The 14604-nt window shown below is 26.8% G+C and overlaps 2 protein-coding genes across 2 annotated transcripts in view; one reads left to right on the forward strand and one right to left on the reverse strand.

Moving 5' to 3' along the window:
• The window catches only part of LOC113553363 (1-phosphatidylinositol 4,5-bisphosphate phosphodiesterase gamma-1), a 23844-nt gene extending 20699 nt beyond the window's left edge, over positions 1 to 3145 (reverse strand). Inside the window, exons 1-2 of the mRNA XM_026956668.1 lie at positions 2817 to 3145; positions 2566 to 2715 (exon numbers count right to left, since the gene is read on the reverse strand). Coding sequence (XP_026812469.1) covers positions 2566 to 2715; positions 2817 to 3018 — 352 coding nt within the window. The 5' untranslated portion in view covers positions 3019 to 3145. The remainder of the gene's footprint in view (positions 1 to 2565; positions 2716 to 2816) is intronic.
• LOC113553365 (dnaJ homolog subfamily C member 22) overlaps positions 1 to 14269 on the forward strand; it is a 15270-nt gene extending 1001 nt beyond the window's left edge. The window contains exons 3-7 of the mRNA XM_026956670.1: positions 6808 to 7583; positions 11885 to 12032; positions 12613 to 12850; positions 13040 to 13307; positions 13699 to 14269. Of these exons, the coding sequence (XP_026812471.1) occupies positions 7257 to 7583; positions 11885 to 12032; positions 12613 to 12850; positions 13040 to 13307; positions 13699 to 13911 (1194 nt within the window). The 5' untranslated portion in view covers positions 6808 to 7256 and the 3' untranslated portion in view covers positions 13912 to 14269. The remainder of the gene's footprint in view (positions 1 to 6807; positions 7584 to 11884; positions 12033 to 12612; positions 12851 to 13039; positions 13308 to 13698) is intronic.
• Positions 14270 to 14604: the final 335 nt, after the last annotated feature.

Below are 14604 nucleotides of genomic sequence, written 5' to 3' on the forward strand. Positions count from 1 at the left end.
TTTACTGACTTAGCATTTAATCTTTAATCATCTAAAATAGCTTAATATTTACTACTTAATTGTATAGAATCAGGCATTAGAAGAATAAGATTAAAATCTATTTGATACAAATTAAGTTCAATCGGGTACGAATTCAGGGGGGGCCAAGTGTGCTTGGGCACCCCCTGTTATCTAAGCCACCAAAAGAGATATTAAAATTACTCCAGAGGAAGTTATTGAAAAATTATATGTGTAACAAATAATGTATGTAAAAAATTAGTTAGCTCTAATAAATTAAATAGAAAGTATATAGGAGTAACATATTTTTTATACACCTCCTGTTAAAATTTACTGGATCCGCCTGAGTTCAATAGCAAAATATGTTTAATTTTAGATTCTATTCAGAACTATGAGTCTATGAATATATTGATATTACAATAAGTAAAGACATTTTTTTGTGAATAAGAGATTTTTGGTAGAAATTTGTATCTAATTTGTACTTTTAAGGGACAAAAGTAAATTTCCAAATTATTAGAGTAAAAAATAAAATAACTTTTTGGGAACCATAGTTTTGATCTATAACATAAGTTTTAGGTGCAAAACTAAAAGCATAATATCTTAAAGTTTAGTTTAATGGCATATTTATTTTTATGAACATTTTAATTTTAAATTTTTATGAAATTTGTCAAACCACAGATTATTTTGTAGACAATGAAATGGTTGACTTGATAATATAGACACAAATCTAAATAATAGTAATGAGTGAACTAATGAATATTTCATATTACCCATAATATATTTACTTTCATACTTAATATTAAAAAAACTATCCAGCTACTTCAACACAATATACTGCTTTGATTCACTCAAAATGCCTGTTACCTAGGCATACATATTATCCATCAACTAAGTTTAACATAGTGGAAACTCATATCCATGATAAATATCTCATTTTAAAATAATTGATTTTACAAACTTCTACTTCTTCTTACATCAAAACATTTAATTTATAAATAATAAAATCCTTTCTACAAATTATTACTTAACCTAATATGGACCAATGTATTTTAAGTACATCTCAAAGTCACCAACATTAATCTTCTTTAAACCTTTTAATTCAAATTATTTCTGCAAATTGTATATCTCCAAACACTTACTTTATCAAAACCTTTCTTTTCCACACGTCCAAAATATTACAAAAATCATCCATTAACTATTAGATCGCCATTAAAAAATCCTCTAATCACCAAGTCTAAACTGTCATTTGCAACCATTCCAAGTGATTCAAATATGTCTATAATATAATTAATGTTGTAAAATAAAATTTCTTATGCCGGATTGCACCAAATATTTACACAGAGATAAACTCGTTTAACTAAAATTAAAATAAAAGCCTTGAATACCATGAGCATATTACATCTTTAATAAGCTATTATCACAGATATATAAAACAAGTTGTTTTGTTTATTTTCATTCACTATCACTGCTAACACTAATTGTATATATTATAAATTTACAGATTGTGTAACATTAATAATAATAATAATTAATTAATAATAAACAATTCATTATCTATCCGACTTCACAAAAAATTATACGTTTTCTAAAAGAATTAAATTTGAACCAATTCATAGATATATCTAGTTCACGAAAAAAAAAATCATTATTTGCAAATATTTGAACCATTAAGGTATTACCCAAATTTTTTAACAGCATATTATATTGAATACATAATATTCAATTTTTAAGAGTTACAAGTTATATAAGTCATGCAAATTAATAATAACCATTATTGTTTAAACCCTAGCTTACAAATGAAAAAATCAATGCTTTTTTATCAAAATACCATACTACTTTATGGATAATAAAGGGATTACTTTAATAGTAATACAATCTTTGATTCAATTAAAAAAATAGAAGCTATTGTTTACTAATAATGGTATTACACTACTAAAAAATTGATTTTAGTTAAATAAAACTAAATTTTTTTAAATATAGTAACTATTACTATTCTGTAAATACCTATCAAATGCACTTTTAGGTCTTCATAAGTAAAGTAATTAATATTGAACAACTAGAATATTATAAATTGTGTAAATATTATCAAAAAGCTATAAATAAATAAAAAATATAATTTTCATCAAAAATATAAATGTAATTAACCACGGCATTAAAATAAAATAAAGATATTTTTAATTGTTATACTTAAATAAAAGAGCTAAACATTTATGCACCCATATTTAAAATATGTAAGTAGGTAACTGTTTTGTTTATTTCATTTTATTACTTAAGTTAGTTATAAATTTCCTATTTAACATTGTTTGTTATCGATTTTCTTAAACAGTATCTAAAACTATACTGTTAAAAAAATAACAAAAAATATATTTTAAATAATCATACCTTATATTTTTATAATTAAAATACCAAAATGAAAATATTTATAAATAACCTTGACATGAATTTGTCCCGTTATTCATAAGATATAGAGGTACTACCAAATAAGTAATTATGTTTGTCTTTTACTTTATATATAATTTACCTCAAAGTTCATAAATTTATCATAAATCATATTATTAATAAACATACCAACAACAGACAGAGTTTTCAATTTGAATTCGTTTCCATAAAATATGACAAAGCATTTGGTCGCTTCAAATTTCTTTAATTCATCAGGCCATCTATCGAATTCTTTACTATTTCTACCACAACGTACTTCTTTGGCATCTTTGAGGTCCACTAAAATTAATTGATTAAACAGACATAAAATGTTAAATACACATATTGGTACAATATAATTATACAATAATTGTATTGATCAAACTAAAACATATAATTACAAGAGCCATCAAATGTCTTATTATTGGTACTACTAGTCCTGGACCATAGAATCTGTCGCGTTTCTTTTCGTAGTCTCAATGTTCGTTTCTCAGGCCGCTTTTTCAAATAGAATCTTGTGACAATTGTACCTCGTTCCAAAATGTTCATAATCTGTTCGAGTTCCGAGATGAGCACATTATGTGATAATGAGCCACAAGCCATTTCTGAAATATTGGTTTACACTTTATTCTGTCGAAAACATTTAATAAGTCCATCAATTTTCGAAAATCAAAAAGTTCTTTTGAATATCAGAATACAATTATTTGTTGAATTATCAAAATAGTTATGATTCATGAATGAATTTTAGATACTATATTAGATAACGAATCAATGATTACAAAAAGCGATAACGTTTAACATATGAAATTGTTAAATTCAAAAACAAGAGGTGGTCAATGTATTATAATTTGTAATATTAGCTTCTTATATACATACTACAAAATTGTAAATAATATTGGTAATACCAATTTTAGTATTTAATAAACGGCGATGGGTAGTGTAAAACATTTATAATTAATTTGAAATGTTTATTTTTTGTATTATAATTTGGAAACCATATTTACTGATAATTTTTGATTGATTTTTTACGATTTGCTTTAGAGGTTTACAGTCAACTCAGACACTCAGTCAAGTTTTTAAGTATATTCAAATAAATTGTCAACTTTATTTTTAAGTTTTAAATAGTTAAATATGGATGATAGCTGAAATAAGTACCTATATTAGGGCCATATAAAGATCTATACAGTGCCTTGCCTATATTAGTTATATAATATGCCTGTCAAATGTCAATAATATATATAAAATATAATATTTTAAATATTAATTATTTTTTAATAAGATTTTTTATAATTCTGAGATTTTATAAACTTTTATTACATGTATTTATAATATATAAAAATATATTTTTTTCCCAGCTAATAATTAAATAATTATATATAAAAAAAAAAATAATAATAATATACCTAAGTTGATTTATTCTTAGTCTTAAGATAAATTAAAATATAACCAAAATTGTAAATTTACAAAAATGTTTGTGTTATTTATTTATAATTTAAAGGATTTAGCTATTTAACAGACAATAACAGGCACAAATTCAATTACCATCTAAGTTGTAATCGCAATGGTTTAATGACATCAATAAATACATTAAGAATTAAGATGTTATTTGTATACTTTAAAACTGAATATGTTATAATATATAATAAGTGATAATTGTAATTGCGTTTTTTTGAAATTAAATTAAATTTTGAAAACTTTATAAAAGAATCTAAAAAAATTTACTTTTATAATCCCGCTTTGTCTCATATATGATCAGGACAAAAACTTCAAAAACATATAAATCATAATATAATGATACAAAAATACTAACTGTATACCTACTTAGGTGTACATATCGTTAGCCGTATAGGTTTATTATATATTTTTATTATTAGTAGTATTTAGTTGGTAATTGGTATGTGAATAATATGGTTATGCCAAGTAGAATGGAACAGAATTCCGTTTGTCATAAATGATATATTTGCATATCTACATATATATGTATTAGGTATTACGTATAATAGGTATATAATGTATTGTGAAATATATAATATTATTTACCTATAATATATTATACATATATAATTATTCTTTATGATGTTACATTTATATTGTAAAAATAAGTATATTTTCGCTCGTATTTTGTCATTTATTGACCGTTTGTCATTGCATTATATTAAAATATTTGTTTTTTAACAGTTATGCGTAAAATTTTACGGTATTTTAGAATCATATATACCTAACCTATACGTATTATTCCTATAGTAGTATAGTTATACCTTATACGGATGATAGTATATGAAACCATTGATTAGGTATTCTAATAACGTAAAATGTATTAATTTTAAGTAATTGAAAATATTTAATGAAACTATTAAAAGGTTTAAATGCTTATATTATATTGTTACTCATTATGTACCCATTAGGTACCTGTAATTGATATAATAATATTGGTTTTAAATAAATGTAATACGATTTACGAGTAAGTACCTATTTAACACTACATTTAGATAGGTACTTATCCATATTATAATATTATGTAAGACAACTGACAAAATAATTAAAATTGTATTTTTTTCAAAAATGTATTCCTAAGTAAATTCTTGTTTACCTATCTTACCTATCTCTAATACCTATAATATATTTGTTAAATAAGTTTCTAAAGTATGCTATCCTCGTTAATATTAAATTAGAAATGGACCTATGGACGATTATCGATTCCATGTAAAGTGTTTAATGTCTTAAGTTTCTATACTAATTATTAATTACTAACGCGTTTATGTTTATAGAACCTTAATTTAATGTGATAAGAATAATTATGCCAAACGTTGTGTTAAAAATTAAAATAACTGCAATATCTGATTTTCTAAAGTTTTTGTGTAAAAATACTTTTGATGTAAATAACACATAAATAAATGTATACAATAGGAGTGGAAGTTGGATGATTTACCATTTATCTAATAGATTTACATAATAAAATATAAATACCTAGTCTAATACTCTGTTGCATGATACATATATATTTATTCATATTCAAACATTTAAATTGAAATCAATAATAAAAATCATATATTTATATTTTGTAAAGGTATAAACACAGCACTGATTATTGTCGGATACATATATTAACTATGGCCTATGAGTTATAACTTTTAAGCCGTAATACTGTAATAGTCATATAACTATTTAATTATTTTATTATACCACAATATCAAAATATATTTACGAGTGTAAAAAATTGATATGTCATTTTTTTTATATTTTATTGCAATAATATTTCTTTTGTTTTATAACACACCAATATATCTATGAAGAAAACATATTTTTCAAAAGCTCATTAAATGTAAGTCTTATATTAGGCATGAGCGTGGATTATGACATTATGTATTTATGTGTACCTATATTAAATACTTAATAAACTAAATACTATAGTAGTTACTAATTAGTAAAAAGTAAATGTTATACCTATGAGCTATTGCTATACCAATAGTAACTATACCCAAATGCGGCTGGAGTATTAGGGTTTGTAGGAATTTATTCAAATTTATATTATCATAAAAATTGTGTACCTACCTGGCAACCTATATAATATAATAATTTGTAAAAGACTACAAGGTTAATAAAACTTAGATGTGTTTCAAATGTTTTGCTAAGTGTTATTATGTATAAGTACTCTTTATTATTATTATTATTATATTACCTAAGTGACCAAAGGCACCCGCAGGGAGAGCAAAGGGGCCATTGCCTCTACTGGGAATTTTTTTAAATTATTGTTAATTTAATGCCACGTATATTATATAACTAATAATAATATTTAAATATACAATATTATAACATAATTTTATTGAGATTCATTTATGAAGTTAAGTAAAAATTCTAAAACTATAATTTTGAATGTATTTATTAATCAACAGTTTACAATGTTGACTGCATATCGCTTGAAATTATAAAATCTCCCTAGTCCCGATTTCCAAGGTATTTGATTTGGTTTTAGAATTTTAATCTTGTCTCGGGTTGGATTTGGCGCGCTTGTATGTGGCTATATTGCCCATAAGCTTTTATATTTCATTATTTTAATATTATTTTTACTTTCGTCTACATAATGTTTGGAATTTGGCAAAGAAAAAATACTCCATGACCATGACACTTGCGTTATGCCACCAAATATTGTGATTGTGCTCAAATTAATAACCATCTCCAATTCGAAAATATTGTCAGTTGTCATAAAAAACATTTAAAAATTAGATTACTACGGCGATACACTGATACACATATTATAGGTACCTTATTGTATACTTTACGTAGGTGGTTGCGCACAATAAGTATTGATACATAAACATAACTACATAAGTATACAATCGTTAAATCGTATATTATTCTATTCTGTGTATATGTACTTATTTTGAATATTAGTTTTAGGTACTGCAATGTCCACGACGGCCCACGACAACCAGTTCGACGTTGAACGCTTTGCGAGCGCCTGCGCTGTCCGTGACGTCATCATCGTGAATGCTGTTCGTTTGCCGGAGACCTGTTGAACTGCGTGGCCTACATCCGGAAATCCCGTTACCCGTGCCACTTGTTCGGCACCACCAGACGCCTAGAGCTCCGTGCATACGTGTTCAGGGGAGGGGATAGGGGGCTCGGCGATCGCATTATTATGTTATTATTATTATTTTCATATATACGACAGTAACGATTACGAATCGGTAACGCGTCAGCGTATCGTGCCCGGCACAGACATTTCACTCGTATTTGCAGTGTATACACTCACCTTATTATTACTTTAACGTACAGTATTAGTATTAAATTTAATTAAAATTAATATATTATTGCAAATATACCTACCAATATACGCACGTATGTTCGGGCTACCAGGAATTATGAGCAAAAGTGTCTCCGGACAGAGCGGCGGCAGCAATCGGAGTCACAACCCTAAGGGCAGCAATAACAGCAACAAGAGTAAAACGCTTACGTATCTGCTGTGGCTGATCGGCGGCGTCTGCGGACTGCACCATTTCTACTTGGGTAGAGACCTGCAAGGCGTGCTTTGGTGGTGCACGTTCGGTGGGTATTTCGGGTTTGGTTGGCTCAGGGACCTGTTCTACATCGGTGAATACGTGGCCGACGCCAACAAAGACGAGAAATACATGAAAAAAGTCGAGTACATGGTGCGAGTACACGAAAAGGTGAGTGCTTGTGTAGGACTTTTAACATCTTACTTGGGGGGAAGAGTTCTTAATAATTTAACGTAATATTACTAGCATTTAGTTCGACGTGAATTCGACTTTTACACGTTCACACGGCATGTAAATAATCATTATAATCACATAGATACTCCTCTAGTCCTCTGTGGATTGGGTACGCGAAAAAAAAATAGAATAATTTTTGCATAGTTTATAAGAACTTAAAAAATTATTTTACATGATATTTTATTTTGATATTTACCTCTCTTTATTAGATCACTATATGGTGTAATATATCTACGAACATATTTAATATTATTTATTAAATTATTATTATTATGGAAGTGTCACGTGTGACACTTATAATAATAGGAATATAAGTATAGCTATTAGCTATACTTATATTATATATTATAGCTATTAGCTATATTATTCCAATAATACTTACTATTACTCATACGTCTCATTTATAATTTTACTATGTTGGCGCTTTTGGAGTAATATGCCAGAACTTAATTAGCAGCAGGGACGCAGGGACTCTCGCCATCATACGTCATTATACAACATAGTACATACTTGTAATAATGTTGTTAATAATTATACACGAACTTAAGAGGTATAAAACTCCTAAATTCAGCCCTGATTAGCAGGTTATGTTGGCCTTTTTTCACACTTGGGTATGCAGTATGAATTTTTTTCTTAAAAAATCAGTCATTAATGTGTTTGTAATTTTACCCACCTATATGTATACAACATGAATGTTTTAAGTTTTCAATAAATTATAGACCATGTACCTATATATAGTATACAACGTGTATTAATTATTGAACATTACGAGAAATTAATATATGTGATTGGTACCTATGTGGCTATATGGTTTTCCTAACGTATGTAATACCTACGTTGGCATACTTATAAATAACTACTTTTAACTACTTATACATTGCGTGTATGATGTGACTCGGAGACAGCCGGAAACGTCTCGGTCGGTTTGAAAAAAGTGTCAGACGAAAGAAATGGAACACGATCCGTATTCCACCAACATCTATATTTTATAATATATACGCATCGAAGCGATTCATTGACGACCGGTAATATTGTTTACATTTACCTCGTTTGTTGGCTATATTGAAACTCGAATTCATTACTTGTATCGTTATTATTTTAAGAATTCGGATAAAAAACTACAAAAATTTAAAGCGGCTCACATGATACAAATTTATGTTTTTTTATATATATTAGGTCAACTAGGTATATACTATATAGATATTTATATTATATATCTATGTATACCTTTATCGGGCCAAAAACGATCGACAAATGATATATGAAATCGAAACACGTATAACACATATGGTTACGGACGTTGCGGTCGTATATACCTACTTATAGTATATCTGTTTCTATCTTATTTACTTACTTACGTGGTTGTTTTATATGACGTGGTTAAATTTCTTATTTTTAATAGTCCGATAATTCGAGTATAGTTCTATACTTCCTGCAATTATTATTATCAATCTTATAATATTTATCAAATTTACCTGAACACAAATACAGCTACATATAATATAATAATATAAAGCAATGTTTTATAAAAAATTTTAATTTCCACCTTTCAAGTCATTATTAAGTACAATAATAAATTACAAAGATATTACTTAAATTATTTTTAAAAAATGACCAAGATAATATAATATAATACATATGAAAAGACAATATTATTGTATTTTTATAGTTACTTGAAAAAAATCGTACGTAATAATTTAAATAGTTGTAGGTGTACAATTATTATTTAACTGTGTGGTATGTACCTACACACATTTTATAGTTACTTAAAAATATAATATAATTAAATCTTTAGGTAAGGGTTCTCAAACTTTAAAAGCTTATAATTTATAACTGACGGAAAATTGAAAGTTTATTTTTGGTGGAAACCAGCGACACCCATCTAAATATCATCTAATATTTAAAATATAAATATATAACTTTTATAAAACCTATTTCAAATTATTATCTATACGGGCATACGGCTATGTATTTTCATTATAAAAAAAAGTACTATTTATAATTTATATATTATAGTTTTATAATTTATAAGCATTCTGATATAATATATTATTCCTAGATCTAGTACCTACCTAACATATATCCTGCTGTCTGTGATCTATTTTACTGCTTTGAAAACCTCAATAAAGGCGAATGGGTATCGTATAACGATACTTAGATTTCATTTTGATAGAGAAAATAGACTTAAGTCTTGATTTTAAATCTAAACTCATAAAAAAATTTATAACATTCTTTTCGCCAACGTAAATCATGTTCGAAAAATTACATTTGTTTACCGGCCCCTTCTGAGACGAGAGTTCGGCTCTTGGACATGGGACATGTTCGGAATTTAACCTTAAAAATACCTACCACAAAAACACATGCAGGTTAATCACCTTTATTTCTCTGAAAATGAATTGTATATTATATTGCTGTTGGAGGGTTCTTAACTCATCTTGTTGTGTAAAATACTTTTTCTGATTAACTTAACGAGACGTGGTTTTGTAAAATATAATAATCGTATCTACTTCAAACACGATGCCACGACACAGCGAATTTTAATATATTCTACTTTTGGCTATGTGGTAACATTTTAGTTAGACTGTTATTCATTGATAATTCTAATAATATAATACTGTATTTATGAGATATTAAAAACTAAAATATTATTTCGTAATACAGGTGATACAGTCATACAGTGATCATTGTGAACACTTCGTTGGTTTTTCGAACATAAAATGCATTATTCACCGTATTAATAACATATTCGGGCAAACACGTATATTAAACCATTAATTTTTTAACGGGTTTTTTTTTTTTTTTGTTTAAACCCGTTTCGAGATAATATTACTCAATTTATTTATTTTGTATATTACACAAAAACAACGGTATCACGATTCGATGGTAGGATATAGGATATTTAATAATAATATTATATTATATACGAATACGTTAGCAATATCCTGCACACGTCCAACGAACTAGTGACGTCTAATATCGTCACCAGATGGCGGTTTCTAATCTTGTTACGCTCTCACTTGTTACGGTTGGGACAAGACTGCAAGTATATATTGTACGATTTAACATCAACACTTCACCTCACCTCCATTACCTTACCGTCGGGTCTACACTCTTGGCGCGGTAACCGAGCGGTTACCGATTGTCCACAATTCGACCTGAGGAAAGTCCCCGGACCCATATGCAGAAAGTGCAACCGGCTTAACGGCCGTTCAATTCCGCCCCATTCGCCCGTCCACTTGATGGAAGTGAATGAGTACGTCTCGACGTGTTCATGATCCGTTAGGGCGGATTGTGGGCGAACATTGACTGGTCCTAGAAATACAGTATGTAAAGGGAGGGTCGCGCAAGTGGCCCTTGACATAATGGGGCTTATTAACGGAGGTGAGGTTTCATTTTTAAAATTTTTTTTTATCCTTAAACAATAACTCGAACATATATTTTTTTTATTTTTATCTTATTCCCACAATACTCGACTATGATTGAAAAATCGTACGAACATTTTTTTTTTTTAATATAGTTCTTAAACAGTAATACTTATTATGATAACAATATTTTTTTTATTAGAACCTAAAAATTAAATCGCATACAGGTTGAGGTGATTATGACCTATAGATTTTGAACTAAAGAAAATCATCGTTATTGATGCATTTATGACCTAAGCAAAAGCAATATACAGAAATGTAGAACAAATGAATACATTTGTAACAATACAATGACAACTATCAAGTTATGCATTTTATTATCAATAATATAATAAAAATATGTATTTAAATTTAAACCAAAATGTTATAATATTATTTTTTAAATTATATTATTATTTAGGTAAAATATTTATTCAATAAAAAGATAATTAAGAATTATTGAAAACTAATTAATCAGCATATCCTAACTAATCTGACAATCTACTTCGTGCTTCGACATTTACTATGTAGTACATACCTACACGTATTACCTATTATATTTTATTTTCAATTGTTGTAAGATCCCAAAATTCGATGTAAGTGTTAATGTTAAGTCGTTAAGTAACTACCTAGTCATTTATTACTAAATCACAGGCCAACTGCATAAATAATAAATTAAAACTTATAAGAATATAATTATTAGTAAATAGTAGTTACAATAATAGTCTAACTAAATTATTATTACCTAGTTAATTGTTTTATGTACCTAGTACTTAGTTGTCTGAATTTATTATTATGAGTTAAAATTAATATCTGACATTTTTTACTATATTTCAGCCACCGTTTTCTACGGTTCGATTCACTGGAATGGTAGTAGTGGCTTATCTTTTCAGTACTGTTGTATCCCTAGCAATACCTGAGGATAATGTTGGAGGTCTTAGTTGGCAATGGTTACATGTATTTACTCCTTTAGCTGCAGCTTTAGGTAAGTAATTGATATTTTAAAATAGTAATACTATTATGTAAACCACTTTTAAAATGATTTTTTCTATTAATTATATACCTACATCAAGCATTAGTACGTGTTTTATAATCTTTAATAGGACATGGCACAATAGTACATTTTTCAATCATACAGCCAAGATAATATATTAGGCATTATTGTTGTAATACTCTAATAAATTGTAGGAATCTATTGGCCTTCTAATTTATTTCAATAATATTTGACTTTTATGAGTTTAAGCAAATTTTACTTTGTCTAATATCTATTGTGTATGTATTAAACAACATTAATGATTAGTAGAAAATCAACAATCTAGATAGTATTTTCTACATTAATTAAAAACAAAAATATGAGTTTATCACTTTCATTAGATACATAATCAGTTGTCGTATGGCATAACTCGTAAGAGTTCATAAATTAAAATGTATTTTTTTTTTTTGTTAATCTACAAATCAAGAAAAATGTTTTATAGGCTCTGCATATAAGCTCTTAAATTATTATTTAAAATTAATTTAATACTTACTAAATGTTTACCTACTTATTGTTGTTAATGCATTTTTAGGAGTATGGGCTGTGGGAAATATTGGTCATGAAAAAGGATCTCTAAAATGGCCTTTAATATGTGCATATTTAGTACCTATGGTTGGTAATCCATTGAAATCATTTATTTTTGATAAATGGGGCTATGATATTGATGAATCTACATCGTTTGCTATCATGATATTATCTGCAGCATGGTCATTTGATCATTTGGAAAAACGGTGGAGACCAAAAACCCGAAAGACTCCAGGTACTTTAAAGTAAGTATATATGAAAAATAATGTTTGTAAATTGTAAGAATTTAGGTATAATAAAATAGAAATTCAAATAAAGTTAGGTGTAATCATATTTATATGATTAATATTTCTTCAAAATAACCTATTTATTTTTAAAAATATGTGAATGTATTTTTTATACTATGTTTATTTACTATGTAATTCAATTTTCAGGAGAATTATGGTTATCAGTATGTGTTGTTTATTATACATGGCTTTATGGAGTAGTTATTTGTATTTCAATGCCAAAGTAACTGATGAAGAAGGAGATGAAGTACCATTCCACGAGGCTTTAGGTCATTTTTTCAGTTCACCTTGGTGGTTAGATGTAAAACAATCATTTATTGATGTATGGCAATTTGCTCAAGAACACGGGTGGATGGAGACTTGGCGGCAAATAGTTTCATTGTCTGATCCTTCGGGTGAACAGAATGCTTTTAAGGTGAGATATATATATATAATATGTCAAATATGTAAAATAATTTAAAACTAAATTTATGTAATTAAAATTGAAAGAATTTATAAAATGTAAAATTTTATACCTACAATTTTACAACATCATTATTCGTGAATAGAATGCAAATTTTTATGTAATTGTATATTTTTGGATTTTTGTCAGTTGTGTTAATAAGTCATAAACTCATAACAGTTTCAAGCAAATAACAAACATTTTGCTGCTTGTTTAAAAATGTGCAAGATTATTATTTTAGAAATCTGTGTTCTATTTGATGAGCATTACTTTGAAGTTAAAATTAATAATAATGTACATTTACTAACTTTTATTTATATAAAAGTTAAACATTTATAATAAACACTTATTGTTTTATATTAAGGTGTTGGAATTAAGATCAGGAGCTACACAAACTGAAATAAAAAATCAATGTAGAACATTAGCAGTAAAATACCACCCAGACAAAGCTAAAGATGACGTAACTAAAAAAGATGTGCAAAATCGATTCTTTGAAGTACAGCAAGCATGTGAACTGTTATCAAATAGTAGAGCTAAAAGGCGAAGAAGAAATAAACAATTTAATGAAGAACTTTAAGTTGCAATATTATTTTATTTTTGTTATGTATCTATCATAAAACCATAATTATTTAAAAAATTACTGTGATAAAACCAAATTAATGTTTACAGCAACATTATTTAAGAACAGCATTTTTCATAAATACTATTGGTCAAGGTATTAAATATTTATGAGATGGATAATTTTAAAACAAAAATTACAATTTTGAAATTCTTTATATGGTAACTTAACATTATACTTTATAAAGGAATGCCTTCATCAGATTAATAGTGTTTTAGTTTTAGGAATGTTCATTATCATTTATTATACTATAACATTGTCCAATAAAACACTAGAATCACATTTTATAAACGCTCATTGAGTATAAATGTATAAATTTGTATGTAAACCAAATTAATCATCAATTTTATATTTATGTATTTTATTAGAATCTTAAATGTAATGTTTTCGAGTTTTTAGTGAGTCTCGAAGTTCCTATAAATAATAATAATGTTTAGTTTATTCTTAATATGTATTTAACTTATAATACCAAACTTTATAATTTTATTATTTGTTTAAAATAAAATAATTTTAATTTACCTTATAGCTTAGTGTAATTATTGTTAAATGTCAATAGGGCTTAAGACATAAACTGTATACTTCCACAATAATATTTCTAACTTTTGTAGAATAAAATATTTTGTTCTGTAAAAAATTATGTATATTTATAAT

This window comes from Rhopalosiphum maidis, chromosome 2 (genome assembly GCF_003676215.2).
Source record: "Rhopalosiphum maidis isolate BTI-1 chromosome 2, ASM367621v3, whole genome shotgun sequence".
In the NCBI taxonomy this organism is placed as follows: domain Eukaryota; kingdom Metazoa; phylum Arthropoda; class Insecta; order Hemiptera; family Aphididae; genus Rhopalosiphum; species Rhopalosiphum maidis.